A 12,513-nucleotide genomic window follows, 5' to 3' on the forward strand; every position below is an offset into this window, starting at 1 on the left:
CATGATTCTTAAACATTAAGTGTTAGAATGGCATCTTGTGGATATCACCCACGCAGCCTACTTCGTAGTATAAACAATAGCATGTTGAAATATAGAAGAATGCTTTGAAAGTAATTAAAGTACGTGGAAAAACTTGTCTCACTTTCTCCCTTTTACTTAGTATGTTGAAAGATGACTTAAAACTTAGCAGTAGTGAAGACAGCGATGGAGAGCAGGTATGTTCATTCAATCAGAGTTTCAGGTAAAAAAAAAAGAATGCATTCACGGTTCAGTACTGCAGCAGTGTTCAATATTCCAACAGCAAAATGAGCAGCTTAAGAGGAGATTTATGATTAAGAAACAAAAATCAAATGGAATCTTTTTAGACAAACCTCAGGTATTCCTAAATGTAAACTTGGGGAAAATTATCTGTTTTGTGAAAACAGTATGCTTTTATCTAGAAAATCTTGTTTTACTGATTTCAAATGGGCTTTCTCTGAACATAAAATAGCAATAGTGTACTTTAAAACATATGTAAAGGCCCACCATTTAAAGATAGAATCCTTCATGTTCTGCCATTTAGTAGCTTGGGACTGTGTTTGGGATGATAGGGGATAATATATCTGTAACTGGGAGTATAGCAGCACCTTTATTTTTATTGAAGTCTCTTTTTTCCTCTTTGTCAATATTAACTTTGTGCAGCTTCTGCCAGAAATGGCATTTAGCATGCTAAATTAAAAATACTTGTAGAGTCTGTGCTATGCAGCAGTAATCACATTCCTCTCTTGTTTCTTTTCTTCCTGTTCCCAGTTCTAGTGCTTGATTTTGTTCATGTGGAAAACTTTGAGATAGTACATGTAGTTGGTTAACTCCTAGTACTCTGGGCATCTCAGGAATAGCATTGTAAAATGTTGAATCATCTGTTTCAAAAAGATGGAAACATGGTATCAGTGAGTGCTGGAAATAGGAACTCTTAGAACTGTAATCAGAATACGTAGGACTCAGATAATAGATTTGTGGTGAAAACTTGGAGAAAATAACTTTTTCTTTCTGTATAAGGAAAATGCTTATTTAAACTGCTTCAAGTACTGAATTAAGATGCTCTTCAGGCTAAATAATTTAAAAAATTTAAAGGGTCTAAATTGATGCTTTGCAACTTAATTGTATATACAATCCTAAAGTAACTTATAGAAGCTTCATGCTTTTTTTCTTAATTGCAGGACTGCGATAAGACAGTGCCAAGGAGCACACCTGGAAGGTAGGCATTCCTGGTAGATTGCAGCATAGAAAGCAGAGTGGTGATATGCAGCCCAGTCAGCACTCTTGACTTGATCTTATTTTTAAAATTCATATTTGTCTTTTGTCTTGTGTTAAAGCAAAAGGTGATTAGAATTTAATCAGTGATCAAATAGCATATATCCCATAAATTAAGCTACGCACTTTGGGAAGGGGGGGCGGGGGAAACAAAGGGTGTTTGGTTCTAGGGTGAACTGTGTTCAATTATGTTGAATTTTCTAGTAAATGTTAATTAAAATATTACATTTTATTCTTTCTAATGAAAGGACTTCTAGGCTATGTTTGTGCCTTGGGAGTGTTTGTTGATTTTTTCCTCACTTTTGTTTTCAGTAATTCTGAACCTTCACAGCATAACAGTGAAGGAGCAGATAATTCAAGGGATGACTCAAGCAGCCATAGTGGATCTGAAAGCAGTTCAGGATCTGACTCTGAAAGTGAAAGCAGTTCCAGTGATAGTGAAGCTAATGAACCATCACAGAGTGCATCCCCTGAGGTAGGATCTGACATGTATTTGGGCTGTCTTTATTAGCTTGGCATTAATCCTGAGTTTTAAAAGCAGAAAAGATTAATAAATTCTTAAACTCTTTAAAAAAAGAAAATAATAGACTGACAAACACGGGATCATTTTCAAGACGGACTGTTCTTTTGCTGAAGTACCTGTAATTGGATATGGTAACAATTCTCTTTATAAGCATGTATTCGATGTTTGAATTTGAGGTGATTTTTAGCACTTTGGAGTAAGTTTTTACCACTTTGTACCACTTCTACCTGTTGGAGAGCAGAAATGAGATGTAGTAACAGTACCTTAAAAAACTGCAGGCTGTTAGCCTGGAAAGCTATGGCAGCAAATATTGCCTGTTGATAGCAGCTGCTCTAGGTGAAGGAAAAATGAGAGCTGTTATTTGTACCTGTATTCATCGACCTATTTTTCATTCGTTATTTATCACAGGTTTTTTGGTGTGCCTCTTGCTTTGGCATGCAGCATAATACAGCTGTCCCATGGAAAAGATGGAAGAAATGTGAAATATTTTCTCTAATGCTCTTTTTTTATTTGTTTTTAGCCAGAGCCACCACCAACAAACAAGTGGCAACTGGATAACTGGTTGAACAAAGTTAATTCACATAAAGTGTCACCAGCTTCTTCTGTGGACAGCAATATCCCATCATCCCAAGGCTACAAAAAAGAGGGACGGGATCAGGGGACAGGGAGCGGGTACACTGATCAAAGTGGATCCAAGGATTCAATTTCTTCTACACCGGGGCGAGATTCCAAACCCACCCAAAAGGGCTCGGAGAGCAGTCGCGGCAGGCAGAAATCACCTGCCCAAAGTGACAGCTCAACACAGAGGAGGACTGTAGGTAAAAAGCAGCCCAAGAAAGCAGAAAAGACATCTATTGAAGAGCCTAGAGGAGGTCTCAAAATAGAAAGTGAAACCCCAGTAGACATGGCAACAAATATACCTTCAAACAGGCATAAGGCAGCCACAAAGGGCTCCAGAAAACCCAATATAAAGAAAGAGCCCAAATCTTCCCCTCGGCCTACAACAGAGAAAAAGAAATACAAGGCTTCAAGCAAATCTGCCCAGAAATCCAGGGAATTCATAGAAACAGATACCTCATCCTCTGATTCAGATGAAAATGAGAGCCTGCCTCCTTCATCACAAACACCCAAATACTCTGAGAGCAATAGGACTCCTGTTAAATCTTCCATGGAGGAGGATGACGGCTTTTTTCGGCAAAGAATTTTCTCTCCTATGGAAGAGAAAGAGCTTCTTTCACCACTCAGTGATCCTGATGAAAGGTACCCACTTATTGTGAAGATTGACCTGAGCCTCTTATCAAGAATACCAGGGAAGCCTTACAAGGATGCTGACGCACCCAAAGTGGAAAAGAAAAACATGCCAGAGAAGCACGTGAGAGAATCCCAGAAGCAGCCGTCTGACAAAAGTTCCACAAAAGGCAAAAGGAAACATAAGCAGGTGATAATTTTGTAGCGAGAGATTTACCTGTTATTTCAGCCCCGTAGTGGATTGCTACTGGTGTCAAGCGTGTAGCCCAGCAGCCCAGATCATACTGCAATGTAGTGACTCTGAGCAATTTAGGAGATGACCTTGGCTAGCTGTTTTATGCAGAACACATTGATCATCCCTGTGCTGTTACAGTAGGGACTACTGGGATTTTCTTTTTTAGCAAAGAGGGGAAGGGAGAAGGTTGCACCAGTAGGAGTGTTAGCACTGTAGCTAGAGCTCGTGGAGGTAGTGCAGCTTCTGTACCTCTGAGTTGTGCATCCTGCCCTCTCATGCCTCCGCTTGATCTGGCAGCAGTCCTTATTGCACTGCAGGCCAGGTCAGGCAGCTGATTCAATGGAAAATTCACCTGGCAAAAAAAAAAAAAAAAAAGGCGGGGGGGGGAGTTTTCAGCTGGATCAGCTCCTTGAACCAGTGAATCATGCAATTACATATTGCCAGGACAAAGGATGGGCCTGGGGCATGGCAGCAGCAGAAACCATAATCTCAGGGGTGCTGCTTTACTGGGAGCAGAGGGATCTCTCCATAATGATATTTAATCTTTCCTAAAAAAGCATTTCATCTTCCATGATTTTTATTTATAGTTGGAATGCCTTGGGGCAGTAAAATGGACAGGAATCAGTGGGGGAGCTAAATAGAAGTAATACTCTTGGAGAGGGGAATGGTAAGAAGTAGTTGGTGGTGTAATTTTAAACTGCTTTTAGAAACCTGAGAACATAGTCTGTATAAAGAGCAAACCTCTAGCTGTCAGATGAACTCGGTGATCCAATGAGTTTTTATAAATTTCTGGTTTCTGTGAAGTTAGGACTGTGAAGCCCTGGTCCAGGGATTCAAAAATTGCCATGCTACTCTGGACTTCATTCTGAAAATTTCATTTTGACAGGGATTTGGCAGTGGTTGTAAGACTTTGTTGACATGTGGAAATCAAAGGTTTATATGATATCATCCAGAGAGTCATTTGACTTTCCAGAGGTAGATAATTTCAGTTAAACCAGTTTTCCTACTGAGCAACCTAAGTAAACTTGATCACTTGCTGAAATTAGTGTCATCTAGGACACTTGACATGTAACTGCCAACAGAGGTTTCTCCTGTGCTGTTCCTAACTAAGATTCCTGTTTTCTCTGGGTAAGGAAATGAAGTGAGAAAGTATGAGCTTTCTTTGTAAAACAGGAATAACTCTGACCAGTACAGTGATTAATTATTTTTTGCAAGTGTTACTGTAAAATTCCTAATGTTCATGGGAATGCACTCATGCTTGCAATGGCTCTGAATACACTGACTTTTAGTTCTTTGACCAGTACACATTTGGAGTTACAGCATTAAAGATTTGTGCTCTTACACCTAAACCAAAAAGCTTTGGCAAGATCAATTAAATTTAGGCTTTATCTCAGCAAATAGTCTGGTTGTTAACGGTTTTGAATCCTCAGATTACTCTGATGCTTACTGGTGCATACTAGAGAAGATGCAAGCCTGTTTGAGGCAACTAAAGAAAACCCCACCCTTTCCCCCCACCTGTCCAGGTTTAGGTTTGTGAGTGCTCAGTGTGCAGCTGCCACCACTTGATTTCTACACTTTGTTTGCTCATGTGTTTCCTTGACGATAAGGCTCAGAGTTGCAGCAGCGGTGTAACAAAAATGAAACCTTTTGGGTTTGAACCTGGGTTATGTTTCCAGATGACTACTTCTGTGAGGCCCTCTTTTCCATTTTATTCACTGTATTGATACTTCCCGTGCTTGCTGAAGACAGCATAGAAATTTACCTTCAAGACCCTTTGACTTTAGGATTAAATTTATATAAAAGTGTAGTCTTCAAATCTCTGAGCTTACTGTAATAGACTGTAAGACTTTTACCTTTTTCTGACATTCACTGTGGCCTAACCTATGTTAGGCTCCACAACATAAAATCTGTCTCCTGATCTCTTAGTGAAGCTGTTAGCAGATTTTTTCCAGTGTTGCATGGTGATAATATGTTTGTGCTAAAATAACCAACTTAGCTGGTACTTCTTCTATGCAGGTTGGTAATTTAGAAGCCAGACTTTGGTTTTCGTTATGTTCCAATATCAGGGTCTGGTCAAATATTTGATATGGGATAGATGTTGTAGGGCATGTTTTTGTGGTCTGTATATATCTTATTCTGTACACTGCAAAATGCCTGCTAAATTAAGCCTCTTAATGTGGAACATTTGCCACTCTCAGTGAAGCTATAAATGTGGATGTTTGCCTGGATGTATTTCTTGTTTGCTTTATTCAGAATGAGGATGAAAACAGAGCCAGTGAAAGCAAGAAAACGAAACTGGAAGAAAAAGCTCCATCAGGACACAAGACTTCTAGCAGTAGGGAGTGAGTATCTTGGCTATGTTTTCAACATTGAAGGCTCAAGGTGATCAAGGAGATGGGTGGCCGTCTTCCCCCCTCTTCTCCTCCCCACCCCCAACAAAGTGTTTCTTCATTATTAATCACTGGGTACAATTTCATTGTTTCTTACCCTTCAGACAGATTTACTTCAGAGTTTCTGCTGGTAGTTGGTGGAAATTAATTTCCATAACCAAAAACATTGGCCAAGGACAATTGTTTTACTTAACAGAAGTAAGGTAATCCCTTACATGAAGGGTTGGTCTATTGTGGAATATATGTTCCCTGTTTTTTCTCAAAAAAATTATACCAAAACTGGTATAATTATGTCGTGGAAAATATTTCTATATAGTGAGTAATTGCCAAATTACAAATATGTGAGAAGCTGCAGTACGTCAGATGCTAGAAATCTTTTTTGCCCATTCTGAATTAAACAGTGTCTTACTATTTGTTAGGAAACAGATATAGAATGAACGGGTGCATTTCTAGCTTGACCATGCTTTTTTACCTGTTATTTCTGATATTTGCTTGATCGTCAGTGCAGTTGTCTGAAGGACATTTAATTTAAATGAAATTATATGATTTTATAAAAATACTGTGTAGAAATAATTATTATGGGAAGCCAGGAATAGCCAACGGTAGTCCTCAGCAGCCAAGGTAAGAGTGTACTGAAAGGCTACACTGAGAAGGCTTTCCAGTTTCCTGGGTTCCAGAGAATATTTATCTGGACCATCTTTTTTCTGAGCTGTTAGGCTGACTAGTCTGCAACAGACAGGCTGGCGCTAACATTGGCATTAGTTTCTTGTGTTGTAAGTGTTTAGGGTGTTTTTTTAAGAACTGTTGTAGGGATGTGGTTTTATGGTTAGAACTTGTCTACTGTGTTTTCAGGTCAGAACAAATAAAATGGTGAAAATGAGTTTAATCTGGCTTCGTAGAAACCTATTCACCGGATGATTATTCTCTTTCTTTTCCTCCATATCTGGTTGGCTAGGTCTAACAATAAAAAATCTTGTTTGTTTAAAAAAAAAATTTATTTTTTTTTTTTTTTTTTTTTAAGTTTTGTGGTGTTGGGTTTTGGGGTTTTTTTGTTTTGTTTTTTAAGGAAAGAAACACAAAACCTGATTTTGTTCATTTTGTCCAGGTCTTCAAAGCCAAGTGCTGTTAAAGAGAAGGATTTACTGCCGTCTCCTGCTGCCCCAGTCCTGCAGAAAGATTCCAAGCAAGAACATGGGTCCCGGAAGAGGACGGTCAGTCAGTCCTCATCCTTAAAGTCCAGCAGCAACCTTAGCAAGGAGAGTAGTGGTGGCACTAAAAGCAGCTCATCTTCTAAACAAAAGAAGACGGAGGGGAAGGGTTCTAGCAGTGCTAAAGAAACCAAGGTAAAGGGCTTATTCTGTAAATGCCTTAAGCCTGTTTCTTTGCTTTGCAGTTTGACACGCTCAGTGTGATCTAAACAATAATCGGCAGTTCAAGTTAAAATGTAACTAGTTTTAGATATGCATTGTTTCATGTCATGGTGCTTAAGTACCTTGGGAGTCTATAAATTAGAAAACAGCTTGGGAGAGATCATGGAATACTAATGCTGATTCCTCCCAAATTCTTATGTTAATCAGTGAAATGTGTTTAGTCATCTTCTGATTACTGATGATGCTTATTTATTGTTTAATTTGTTCATAAGAAATATCACTAGAAAGCTGTTTCCACAACAGTAAATGGAACAATGAGGTTACTCTTGTCTCGTCAGAGCAGATCAGATCTTGTCCTGATTTTTAAGGAGAGCAGGAGCTTGGCCCACGCTCGGTGCTAGGGTGCGGAACTATAGCTCTCATTTAATGACATGGTAGGACCGCAGAAAGATTATTTTAACTCCGGCTTGGGAATGTACAGCACTCTCTGTGGTTAGAGTGGAGAAAACATGGTTATAAAGATGGTGCAGAAAATGTTTTTTAAGAGATTTAGGTTAGGAAGATACTTAGATGTGATGGAATTTAAAAATATTATAGGAAAATTCTACTCTTAGGTCACTAAATTTTAATGTGCTTTTTCATCAGTATAGAAATGTGTATTACTGGACAGAAATTAGCCTGTGAGGACATCTGAGAGTATGTTGTTGAATACCTGTGATGAGCAGTTTCTGTTGTATAGCCAATTGTTGAGCGTAGTACATTTAACTGGGGGGGATTTCACCTTTGTCTTTGCGATTCCAGTCTGTGCTGCAGGTGCTGGCGCGGCTGTCTCCGCGCTCTCTGCAGCAAAGCCCCAAAGCCTCCGAGAGGCTGTGGAAGCTCCAGTAGTTTGAGGAGCTGCTAAACCTCAATAGTTGGATTTGCAGTTTCTGAAAAGCTTAGAAGCAAAGTCTGAAAATGTTCCAGAAAGATAGTTGATTTGGGGAGGAGTAAAGCAGCAAATAGACATTAGCAATGGCAGAAAGTAACTTAGTCATCAGGGTGGAGTTCATGAACAACTGAACTGGGTGACACGCTGTATTACTTCAGATGCTAAAACCATGAGATTTTAGAAGCCTGGCAGGGTTGCGTATATCCGTGGCTGTGTAAAACACCTCCAGGAACTGTAGATAGTGAATTTACCTTACAGGCTGAGGCTTTGCCCTTTCTTTATTCATCAGCATAGAAATGTCCCTAAGCCAGTTGTTAATTTGTGAGATTTTTATGATTTTATACTTCAGATATGCTTAGTCATGCCTTTCTTAAAGTAGCATATACTCTTCCTGCATTGCACTGCATGTTTTGTTATTGTTTCTACGTTACAATGGTAGATAATATGTTGCTGTGCAAATCTGGTGCCTTGCAGCTCCAGGATCCTTCTGGTTAGCAATAATCTGATAAATGTAGCTTATGAAATACATCTATATAGATGGCCTTTGATCATGATAAATCAAGAGAGCAGAAAACACATATGAAGCTGGGGAGTTGTTTTAAACTTTTTAGCTGCTAAAAATGGATTTGCTTAGGATTCACAGAATGTTTCTAGTGTCCAGTCTTTAGCCTGAAGTGTCATGTTGAGCTGGGACAGAGGAGCAAGGACAGTGTGTTTTGAAGATAGCTAACTTTTCTCCCCAAAGATGATGCTTATCCTTCCAAATTTTTTTTTTTCAGCAAGGCAAAGACATTCAGCAGAGTGTATTATTGATAGAAATGAGAAATCGGAAAAATATTCATCATCTATTTGTTAGAGTGGAAAAACAGGACTTAGAAACAGGGACATGGGAGATTCAGGGAGGGATTCCTGGACCCGGGTGTGTCTAGAAAGCCTCGGCCGCATTACTTCCTCTAATGGGGATCTCCTGGTGTATCAGTGAGGAGCTTGATTACAGCCTCTATGTATACCTCTGTGCTGGCATTAGGTGAAAGCCTCATGAAGCTGTGTTACTGTCTGTTGTGAATGGCAGCTAAAGCAGCTGCAAAACTGACCTTATTGCATATAAAGTGTGAAGTCATGGGGGAAATTTATACAACAAATGCTTTTCTTGAAGGCCAGAGGAGATTTAACTGTTCTTTAAATTTATTATTTGGCAACAATTTTCCTTTCAGGAAAAGATTCTGAACAATTCATCAAACTGCCCTCCTGCATCTGCTCAGTCTACGGAAAGTTCGAAGTCAAGAAGAGCAAAACTTGTTTTTGATGATAGGTAAGAACCGCAAGAGGTGCCTTTCCCTTTGTGGGGCTGTGAATCTCGGAGCGTAGCCAGCTCCCTGCAGAGCAGGGTTGTCGTTTTGCTTCACAGAAGCTGTTAAGCCAAACTCACACTCTGGAGAGCTGCGCTTTGTTCCTGCAGCGATGTGCTTGTCTGACTGCTCCCTCTGCCATTTACTTGGCAGGCAGCGCAGTCCTTGAGGGGGAACTGTAGCCTGCCCTGTGCATTCCTGCCGAGCATAAAAAGACCACGCAGTAGACTTAAATAGCTCAGGTTGTTCCATTTTTAAATGCTGATGGGGCCTTTTCACCTTAGCAGGACACTGCCGCTACCTATCTGCCTGTTCTCTTCTCAACAGAGCCTGTGTCCTTTACAGTCAGGAGATTGTGGTCATTGATAGTAAAGAGGAGCCATCATTTTTTGAAATTCTGGATCCACAAGAGCAGGATTGGGCTTTAATCCTGTGGGGTCAGAGAAAGTATCTTGAGAAGAAAATAAAACCAGTATTTTACCGTCTTGTGCAGACTTGAGGTTTCACTTGTACCAATTCAAATCTCAGCACAACGCTTGCTCTTAAAGCATTTCTCTTTGTTGTTCTTTAAATTCACTTCACAGATAAAATTATGTTTATACTAAACGTAAAAGTAGCTTCCTGGTTAAGAAATACTCGGAAGTGGGCAAGCTAGCTGGTTAGTGTTTTTCTCCTGATAGTTATTCCTTAAAGAAAAAAAAAAAAGAAGAAAGCTGAGGGAATTTGATGATTAGAGTACACTATCAATCATTTAGGACAAAATAGTTTGTGGGGATTTTGTAATTATTCCAAGACAAAACAGGGCCAAGAAATTGAGATAAGATTAAAAAAAAATCAGAATGTGTATTGAAGTATAGGAAGACATAATGAGAGCACCCTCCAAGGAACAGTCGTTGTGCTTTGGAATGGTGACGTGTTATAACCTTATGGTTATGATAGACACATTTTAGGATTTCTTGGGCCTAGAACTGATTGAACTAATTTTGTAGGTACGTAATCTTTTTAATATTAACTGTTGCTTTGTAACGACATCAATTTCCTGTAAGTGGACAGTTAAAAATGTTGATTTCATATACCTTTAATTCTTAGACAAGTAAGATAGCATGGATGGGAGAATTTATTTCAAACTGTAATCAACTCATAGGTAATATGTTAATATATTGAAATGTATAATTACACTTTTATGATTACCTTCTCATCTAGTTGTGAAAGTAATTTAGCATTGATTGTCTTGGGTGGCTAAGCAAAAGCAATTAACACCTGAATGCATCTTGATTTATTTTGTATTATTATCATAGTTTTTAACCATTTCACACCCTCAGTAATGCCAGTCCTGGAGGTGCTGGATTAATTTGTTCTCAAATTTTGTGGTTTTTTTCTTTCCCCTGCTCCTGTTGTCAGTCAAGTGTTTGGTTTGCTTGGCTATCAAATGCAATAAATTTAACCAAATCATGTGTACTTCCAATTTGCTTGAAATACTGTTTTGAATTACCTGAAACTAGAGAACTAAATTTAAACTATTTTTAACAATTTTATCATACTGCAACTAATCATACTGGTTAACTGTTTTAACTTTTTTAACAGTTTTATCATAGCATGTAGCTCCTGTAACTTGATTTAGACAGAAAAGATAGGAAATTTGGCAACATTAAGAACTTCAGTCAAAAAAGAAAATGCAATGCGGATGGGGCTGAGTCCATAAATTTGTGTCCTCTGTTGCAGGACTTACTCAGCTGATCATTATTTACAAGAAGCAAAGAAGTTAAAACATAATGCAGATGCATTGGTAAGTAAATCTCCAGTACTTATCCAGTGTTCGCACATTGTACTGGGGTTTGTTTACTGCCTTTGCCATTTTGCTGCCCTTCTGTACTGGAGCTTTCTTGTACTTCCTCTCTGTTTCTTGTCCTTAAAAGTTTTTTCCAATCTCCTCAGTCTGACAGGTTTGAGAAGGCTGTGTACTACCTAGATGCTGTAGTGTCGTTCATTGAGTGTGGGAATGCATTGGAGAAAAATGCTCAGGAATCCAAGTCCCCGTTCCCTATGTATTCAGAAACTGTGGAATTAATCAAGTAAGCATTGCAAAGCATATACAAAAGTCAAGTGGGTGGGAAGGAGGTCTGGAAATCGGAGCTTCTAGATTTACTAAAGTTTTGCCGCCAGCTTTTGAAAATATCATTCTCTAATAAAACTGGATCGCTTACCAGTTCCAGTTGCTGAGACTTAAAGTGGTTTCATGAGGGTTGAGATCCTTTCTGCTAAGGTTCTTGGAGTCTCTCTACAACGTGTAACACATGAGAAGCAAAATTACTTCAATTACTATCTAGCCAGCATTTTGTTTAGGGTCTGAGAGAGGTTCCTGAAATGGTGAAGACAGTTGAAACTAGAAATTCATAAGAAAGGTAGTGTTTTGCGATCGATAAATGATACTGTAGTCTTTATTTTGTTGTTTCCTTGATGTCTTTGTAGATACACTATGAAACTGAAGAATTACTTGGCACCGGATGCTACGGCTGCAGATAAAAGGCTAGCAGTGCTTTGGTATGTGTATTCTGAACTTATTACAATGCACTGATTAATTTCAAATGTTTTATCTACATGAAATGCTGTACTACACTGAGTTCTCAGGTGTTTCTGAACCAAATGTATGAGTTTTCCACTTGGCTATACATGAAGATTAATGCTGTGTATCTGATTACTGGAAATTGGGGCAGAGGGGATGTTGACAACAAGGGCCAAGTCCTTGAAATATTAAGGAGTAACAGCAGAAAGGATGGGAGTCCTTCCTATGTACTCACCCAGTGATAAGTCAAAATTTGGATTGGCTGTAAAGAATTGTCACTAGCCTCCTAGATTAATGAAATGGCTGCAGCAGGTGTAGAGGACCAGAATCAATTGGTGTCAGGTGGAAAAGAAAGGGGAGGCTGTGGCAAAATGCATTACACTCAGTATGTCCTGACACAAGCAAAAAATAAATGAACTCCTTGTCTAGGAAGTAACTTAGTGTTGTCTTCTAAGTTGAGAATTGCATTATATTAGCCAGATCACTGAAAATTATAGTTTCAGCTTAAGGCACACAGAGTTATTTTTATTTCCTTGAGAATTTAAAGGTGCTTAGGGATTTTTTTAGTTGAGTTACAACTTGAGAGTTGGCAGAGAAAGCTTTAAAGACAC

The 12,513-nt window shown here is 38.9% G+C and overlaps 1 protein-coding gene across 8 annotated transcripts in view; it reads left to right on the plus strand.

Annotated features, from left to right (window-relative positions):
- The window catches only part of AFF4 (ALF transcription elongation factor 4), a 56,123-nt gene that overhangs the window by 34,598 nt on the left and 9,012 nt on the right, over positions 1-12,513 (plus strand). For all 8 annotated transcript variants that reach the window (XM_075057082.1, XM_075057080.1, XM_075057078.1 and 5 more), the window contains 10 exons: positions 161-215; positions 1,200-1,237; positions 1,606-1,768; positions 2,337-3,254; positions 5,553-5,641; positions 6,795-7,032; positions 9,205-9,302; positions 11,062-11,125; positions 11,275-11,411; positions 11,809-11,880. In XM_075057082.1, the coding sequence (XP_074913183.1) occupies positions 161-215; positions 1,200-1,237; positions 1,606-1,768; positions 2,337-3,254; positions 5,553-5,641; positions 6,795-7,032; positions 9,205-9,302; positions 11,062-11,125; positions 11,275-11,411; positions 11,809-11,880 (1,872 nt within the window). The remainder of the gene's footprint in view (positions 1-160; positions 216-1,199; positions 1,238-1,605; positions 1,769-2,336; positions 3,255-5,552; positions 5,642-6,794; positions 7,033-9,204; positions 9,303-11,061; positions 11,126-11,274; positions 11,412-11,808; positions 11,881-12,513) is intronic.

This window comes from Buteo buteo, chromosome 24 (genome assembly GCF_964188355.1).
Source record: "Buteo buteo chromosome 24, bButBut1.hap1.1, whole genome shotgun sequence".
Lineage (NCBI taxonomy): Eukaryota > Metazoa > Chordata > Aves > Accipitriformes > Accipitridae > Buteo > Buteo buteo.